Raw genomic sequence first — 8,189 nt, 5'->3', positions numbered from 1 at the left:
CCCATTTCTAGATGTTCATTTCTGTGATGGATTTGTACACCCTAAATACCTAAATGTATTGGGCTCCCACTTAAAAGAGTAATCAATATGTAGTGGGTCAGCTGTATCAAACATTGGAAACATTGGGAACAGATAAGATTTTACCTAATTTACTTTCAACACTGAGAGCAGCCCAAATTTGCACAATAGCTCCATGACTCCTGATAGACTCTGCTGGGGCTCCCTCAAATATAGGGGCAGGCCATCTGAGTACCAGAAGCCATATGTGTACTAAAGTATCCAAAGCAATGTCACACACTCTTGTACTGCTGGTGATCTCTCAGCATTGTTCCATTTCCACACTCTTATTTGCTGCTGAATTATTAGAGAAAAAACATGGAGGTGGAACTACAAAAAGTAAACAAGACCCAGTCAACTATGTTTACTTTTGTATACAACTGCCCATTTGGCTCATGAGACCAGGAGTAGTAACAGCAGAGCAGAGGGTAACAAAGGGAAAGAGAGGCAGGAGCAGCTACACCTGGCTACCCCGAATTTATGTGTATGATATGTGTTGTTATAAAGGGTCACCCAAACTCCCATTAATGAGTATTAAGGTTTTCTGTTGGACATGACTCCATCCACAGCTTGCAGTTACATTTTGACCTTAAAGTTTAAACGACTTGTAAACATTGTGGGTTGTTTTGGTCCTTTAGTCAATATTGCTTTTTGTCTTCCTGAAGCCCTTTGCAAAGCCTTCGTTTTTCAGGCTGTATATGATGGGGTTGCACAGTGGAGGAACAGCCGTGTAGAGTAAAGCCAAAATCTTGTTTTCTTTTAATGAAACTTTTGATGTTGGTCTCATGTATGTGGAACAAACAGACCCAAAGAATAAAATAACCACAGTGAGATGAGAACAGCAGGTTGAAAAGGTCTTTCGCCTCCCCTCTCTCGACTTCATGTTCAGAATTGATGAAATGATCTTGACATATGTGAAAACAATAATAAAGGGTGCAAGTGCAAAAATAGATCCAATAACATAGTTCAGTGTCTCAATACCATCTACACTGGTGCAAGAAAGCTTCATCAGGGCAGTTAAATCACAGAAGAAGTGGTTGATGGTGTGGGATTGACAGTAGGAGAGCTTAGAAATCAGTATGATGTGCGGAAGCGGGGCCAAGATCCCACCAAGCCAACTTCCAGTGGCCAGTTGGGTGCACATATTTTTGTTCATGATACTCATATAATGTAAGGGATAACAGATGGCCACATACCGATCATATGCCATAACTGTCAGGATAAGAAATTCTGTCCCCGACAAGAAAAGAAAGAGATATATCTGCAGCAGACATTTGGTGAGAGACATGATTGTGCCTGTCTGAAAGAAGTGTATCAGCATATGTGGGAAAGTAACTGAGATATAAGTGATGTTAATAAAGGCAACATTTATAAGGAAAAAATACATGGGAGTGTGCAGGGGTGAGTTGGAGTATACTATTGACATGATAAGAAGGTTTCCAATCAAAGTCATCACGTAAATTGTTAAAAATGCAATAAAAAGGGGAACTTGCAGCAGTGGAAGATCCGTAAACCCTATAATCAGGAACTGTTCCTTTGAAGTAAGATTTTCTCCTTCCATCTGTCCAGATTAATTGCGATTTGAAGACAGGCTGCAATAAAGCACACCAGCAATGTGAATACATCCTTTGACTAGCTATTTTGACTTTTAAGTTTCTGTTTGTGGTCTTCTGAAAAGCTCCTAATCTCAATGTTCAACATATATTGGTTTCTTTCAAACATGTTATCAACAAATATTTTCTGTTGCACAATAATTTTAGGGGGGTTTTATCATTGGTCTTTCAGAGATAGGGCAACTATTCATTGCAGAATATGTGTGCATAAAATTGTTATCTCAGCTTAGATTTTCATGGAACAAAAGTTATAAACTGCTGTATACTCTTTAAAATATGGTATTCTATCGTAGAAATATATCCACAAAATGTAGATTTGGAGAGAGTATAATATGTATACTTTCTATTAGTAAAAGCTCCACCACAAGATTATTGCATGAAAAGAAGGTACACATATAGCATGAATTATACCCTCTAGGTGGTACTTGTTCTAGGTACAATACTACTTTCTGTGGTATTTCTTCACCTTCTTCTGACCTTATTTTGTTTCATCCCTGACTCCACATCTCTGTGTTTCCTATTATTTATTTACTTTTGTTTCAAGTGAGATTTTGTTTTATTGATTTTTGAACTTATTTCTCATGGATTGTATCTGGGCTGTCTGACTCTTTGTCTCTTCTATTTTTGGGGTTTTGTTTTGGAGATTGAGACACAGTACATACCTGATGATGACACGGTCCTCCCTATCCAATCTATTTCAAAGAATGGGCCATGGATGCTTGGAGTGTGGAGGTCGAATCTATCCTCCTGCTGAGACAGGATGGCTGGTGATTCAGTGTGGTCCACAAATGGAAAGCAATAATGGTATAAGGTGCAAATAAAGCAGATCCAACGGACGGGTTGATATTTATTGCTAGAAGCTGGACTGCAGACCCTCTTCTCTCAAAGGATTCGATATGGATAAGATAGCAAAGTTCCACAAAGGAAAGCATTCAATACATGCTTCACAATATAAAATGGGACCTAGTTTGTTTTTCTCTGGGTTTTGCTTATCCGAATTATCTCAAGATTAACTCACAATCAAACTTCAAATTGAAAGTTCCAAAAAGAAGATGCAGCGTCTACAAATCAGGCAGAAGAGACTCCGATCTTAGCAAGTCTCTACAGGGCACTTTAATTGACAATGAATTTTTCTAATATTTTCAAAATGCATCGCGATAAGTATCAATGCCTCGAATCAGGCTGGCCTGGAGGACAGTGATATTTATGTCACCCAATTTATTTCTATAGCTTAATGAATGTGAGTTCATCAGGTGCAATAAATAGTATTTTTTCATTTATGGTTACTGCTGAAAGGGGCTTAATGTGCGGATCTTGGTACTTTCGGCACCAACATCCACATGTCTCTTTATTTACCTTTGATTTCCCCCTAATATATGACGGTAGGTAACTTGAGTATGACTGTTAATCACTAACAATATTTGACGAAACACTCTACCACAAACCTTCAATTTTTTAGTTAGATCTATTCTGGCTCAGAAACACATCTACACAGCAATAGATTGTATTTCTCATCTCTATTTGAATACAGATGTGGGGTTTGGCCTGATAATCACTTAAAGGGTCATTCTTTTAGTGGCTCCATGTCATCTGCAAAGAACTGTTGCCTAAATGAAAATGTAAGTGGACACGTTTCTTATAACTAGAAAATAATTTGAGCATTTACAGGTAGGCATTGTGTTTCCAGGGTTTCTATTGCAATTCAAAGTGGAAAATCTACTTTTCTAACTCTTTCGAGCAGAGCTGTAAGTAAAGCAGACAATTTAACTGGAGCCACCACCACCTCCTAAGCCCACGATGAGTAGACGCGACAATGCAGGGCTGCCCCGGGCCCACGAAGGGGGCCCTCCTAAGAGGGCGGCCCTCCCTTAGTGCCACAGGATGGCACACGAGTCAGACTCCCATTGTTTGGGACCCTCGAGATCCCCCATGCCCGGGTCACTTTTGGGCAGGAGGGGTGGGGGAGAGGTACTTATACCTCTCCCGCCCACTGGTCGCCCTCTTGTTATCCTGCCTTGACACCGTTTGGCGTGCCCCGGGGATCTCATTAGCTGACTACGGTGAGTGCCCACCCCCACACCCCCCATTCCCCTTAGGCAGGACTGCTGGGCCCGACCGTCGCCTTGGCTGCAGTCCATCTGGGGGGGTGGGTAAGTCAGCTCCCGGGGCAAATGGAGCAGTGTTCCCTGCAGGGTCATGGCAGAGCAACCAGGATCCCCGCCGCTGTTCTATTTTCAGCGGTTTCGGGTCCGGACTCTAGCCTGCTCGAGCCGGATATTGCCTGGGTTGGGGAGGGCAAGGATTCCACCCCCCTCTCCACTGGCACTGCCACGGTGATTGCCCATTTAGGGCTTAGCCTATGTAGGCCTCATGTCATGTTGGGGGAGAGAGCTGCAGCCGCCGCAAGGCTTCCCTTCACCTGGGACTGCAACCATCCACAGGCCTCGGAGGGGGGGAAAGGCCCCCTCCCCGGCTTGTTAATCCCTGGGGTGGAAGCAGAACTTTAGTTTGTTGCCCCTGTGTTGCCCCTTACCCTCAAACTATACCCAACTTGCAGCCTCCTGATCTGGTTTCCAAAACGGAAAGGAGCGTAGGGTTACAGCATTATGCATTGCTCCTCGTGATGTCCAAATGTTGCACGGCTCGGAAATGGTGGGATGCAGGTTTTTCTTGGGGGAGGCCTTGTGTGCCAACTTTGGTGGAGAGATCGGCCACCGGCCCGGATGCTGCGTGGTCTGGTGTGACCTGCGAGCCTGCTCTTGAGGCCCAATTTGGGAGAGCACTAGGTGCCGATGGGCTCGGCAGCGTGGGTAGGCGCCTTCATTCTGCTGTCAGAGGCATAGGTGGCCAGTGCTCAAGTCTTGCCACGGGCCAGAGGTGGCGCGGATGTCATGGCGATTTGGGGTTCCTGGGGCCGTTTGTCCCTTTAAGAACTAGGTGGACTGTGCATGTGGTTTTTAGGCATCTATGGCAGAAGACACTATGCTGTCCAATGTATATATCCAGGACGACAGAGTCGTTAACCCATTGTCAACCACAGAGAGAGTTTTCTCTAAATTAATACGATCAATTTCTCGTATTCTTTCTGCAGTCTCTGATTGCGTAATCTTCCATGCTTCATTATAAGCAGCATAGAAACCGGCATATATAAAACGTTTATGACACAGTGTTCTTGGTCCTAGCCAGAATTCCCTAGGATCAGCGCCATCTTTAAGTAAATATAAGTGTTGTTTTACATCCTTAAGTGTAGATCTATGTAGCCAATCAAGGCAGAGCTTCCCTACACTGTATGTTGTTACTATTCCTGAATGCTGTCTCTGAACATATCTTGGATCTGGCCTATTGAATGTGAAACCCTGTGTTTTGTTCAGGAATCTATCTTGACAGTTGTTTGTGTCTCTGGGCCAGATTAACCATTTATTCCAATCTGGATCTGTTCTGTGGTGATGCAAAATAGTATGTACGTTGACCTCCCCCTCTGAAGTGCTATCACTAACAGGTGTAGGTGTAGGTATGGATGGGTTGTTCATGTCTTTTATCTTGACTAACCCAAGGCAAGACGTCTGTTGGACAGTGTCATTCAAAAACATAATTTGTTCAGGTATTATACAGACTCTAAACATAGCTTCTTTACCCTGTACCTGCCAATCTTGTGTACCCCAGTGCACAATGTGGTCTTTCCAAAAGTCAAAACCTACTTTAGAAAGTTGGGCATAAAAGGCTGCAGAATAAATCTGTTTGGTATTTGTCAACAAACATTTCATTCCTGTCTTGTTTATATTTTTAAAGTATGGAAACTTCCTAAAACACGTTTTGAGCTACCCTTTGGTGGAGTTGGACAATGTTCCCATTGGTTATACATTAATGCATTTCTAGGAATTGCAGATATGTGCAAGAAATGATGACCATTATGATTATGACAATACATTTGTTCATAGTCAGATGAACCTTCTAAGTATTCATGATTTGTAAATACTGCAGACATTTCTAAGTCTGACATCATATTATTAACAGTCTCAAAGTCCCAATCATCAGAAAACGTACTAGATGAAACAAAGTCACTTAATGAAATCTTGAATAAGTGTGAAATCTTCAACAGCTCCGACGGGCCAAAAATGTCATAATCTGTTTTGTCCCAAGCTATACCACCAGGTATAGGGACAGCTGTGATATTCACTGATGACAAGTCTCTTTGTTCGCGATGGGATGATTTGTGTGGTTTCAGGAGTAAGTTGATGTTCTTACTTGCTGTGTCCATTTTGACATATCTTCCATTGATCAGCATTAACAGAGTTATTACTAGAGTCAACCAAAGCAGAAGAAAAAGTACACCCTACACAATCCAAAGTTCAATCCATGGTGAAACCAGATAAGTCTTTTCCAGGTGATGAAACAGCTCTGTTGCTTGTTCTTTCAAAGTTCTCTTTACTGGCGTTGTTTCAGGCTCGCTGGGATCCTCGGAAAATGTATCAAAGTTAATGAAATAGCCAGAGGCAGTTCTGTCAATTGGTGGGATTGCATCAGGATTTGTTGAAACCGCTGGAACCACAGGATCACTTGTTACATTTGTGTAGTCAGATGCTACTTCATTGTAGACAGGCGTTTCTTGACAAACTGTTATTTGAGTTTCAAGAGGTACAAGTTCCATGGCTTTGTTGCTTAGTCCTTCATTTCGCACTGCAGATTTTTCAAAGGTAATGAGTCTCTCAGTTTGAACCTCTTGGATAGTAGCCAGAGCTGGGCGTCTGCCACATTGGCGGAGTCCACTTGGCCTACTGCTTATTATCGGCCACATGATTTGGTTTGACCAGGTCGATAGACACAAACCTGTTCTCCTTTTTACCAGCAAGGGGTGGCAGTATTACTGTTCTTGATCCGTGGATTGCTAGGACAGGTACTGGTTTTCTGTTAGAAGGCTTAAATTCTTTCTTGTCCGTAATTTTTTCTCTGACTAGATCACCAAGCTTTGGGATCCAGACAGGCCTTGGTGGGACAGTTGTTTTTTCCTCAGTGGTGGTGGGTTTCAGCATCACGTTACTTTGTTTCGTTCCTAATTCTTTTAAGTCCCGTAAAACAGCCAAACGATCTTTGATATCAAATGATTTTGGGTCCAACACTGATGTCTGACAATCAAGATCTGCAACCAGTATCCTAATCCCAAAAAGGACCTCATATGGAGTGATACACCCTAGAGTACTTCTTGGCAAGTTGTTAAGACTACATTGAACACTTATTAGATGTTTGACCTATCCGTCATCCGAACCTAAAACCCTAGCTGTTATAGATTGCTTTATGTCCCGTTTTTTTCTCTCCACAACCGAATTTCCCTGAAGATGGAATGGACTAGAGTACTGCAATGCAACACCCAGTTTGGCCATGGCCTCCTTGTAAGCTCAAGGGCTAAACGCAGGACCCTGGTCAGAATGTAGGGTGCCGCCTGCGTATGTGCCAATAAAGACTCGCAAATCTTTTATAACAGTTTGAGCGTCAGTCGAGCGCTGAGGCCACATCCAAATGAACCTTGGACACGAATCCACTGAGACCATGATATATTTATAGTTACCATCCCTCCGTAAGGGACTGCAGTGGTTCAGGTAAACGCAAGCTAATGGGGCATCTGTGCAGGACGTTTCACAGTATAGACTTTCATCTTTTGGCATATTTCACATTCCAAAACATAGTTTCTGGGTTTTTTCCTCATGCGTGGCCACCAGTATCTCTGTTTTAATAATAATAATGACACTGTGGCGGAAACACCTGCATGTGCAGAGGCGAAGCCTTCATATGCCGCTAAAATTAGTCCTAATCTATTTTTCCATGTTTTGGAATTACTCTATTCCCCATCCAGGGATTCGAGCAAAAGGAGCATTGTTCGCCTCAGTTATATATGAGTATTTGGGTGGAAACCTTTTCGGTAATGTTTTACCACTGTCGTTGCTTGAAGCATTGACAGCTAGCATTTTTTCGCCGTCTATTTTCATTTTTGAACAAGTGATGACTCAGCGTATGTATCATGTGAGTGTTTTGTAGTCCTTGTCGTAACTGAACTACTTGTTCCCAAAGCATTTTATGCTTGATTGTGCCACCTTTTGCATCTTTGTAACCGTTCTGAAGCCAGTTTTGCAAGTATTCATTGTAAGATTGGACACAATAATACGAGTCGCACACTATGAGTGTGGGGAATTCGCGGTCCCTATTTTCAAGTGATATCTTGAATGCTTGTAGTTCAGCTCGCTGAGCTGTACAATCTCCTAGAGATTGCGTTTTAGTTACCATTGGTCGGAATTTGCCAACACGCCAACAACCTTTAACGATTGCACATGCGGCACTATAGACTTGTTTACTCCCTGTAGCGGGTTGAGCTGATCCCTTTGTTTAAAATATATATTCATACTGCTCTAAAGGCAGAATTTCAGTAGGCAGAGGACATTCTTGTTCATATTGTAGAAATTCTTGTGTTTTCAAATACGGGTCGAACAGGTATTCAGCATCTGTTGCAGCAAGAAAATGAACTCATTG

The 8,189-nt window shown here is 42.5% G+C and overlaps 1 protein-coding gene across 1 annotated transcript; it reads right to left on the bottom strand.

Annotated features, from left to right (window-relative positions):
* Positions 1-691: 691 nt before the first annotated feature.
* LOC144769907 (olfactory receptor 5V1-like) lies at positions 692-1,618 on the bottom strand. Its single transcript, XM_078654101.1, has one exon. The coding sequence runs from the start codon at positions 1,616-1,618 to the stop codon at positions 692-694; it is 927 nt and encodes a 308-aa protein (XP_078510227.1).
* Positions 1,619-8,189: the final 6,571 nt, after the last annotated feature.

This window comes from Lissotriton helveticus, chromosome 7 (assembly GCF_964261635.1).
Source record: "Lissotriton helveticus chromosome 7, aLisHel1.1, whole genome shotgun sequence".
Taxonomy (NCBI): Eukaryota; Metazoa; Chordata; class Amphibia; order Caudata; family Salamandridae; genus Lissotriton; species Lissotriton helveticus.
This window is presented reverse-complemented; position numbering and strand designations above follow the sequence as displayed.

What these genes read in the sequence shown, in the direction of transcription:
- LOC144769907 (XM_078654101.1), bottom strand. Translation starts at nt 1,618, where the DNA reads ATGGAAGGAGAAAATCTTACTTCAAAGGAACAGTTCCTGATTATAGGG.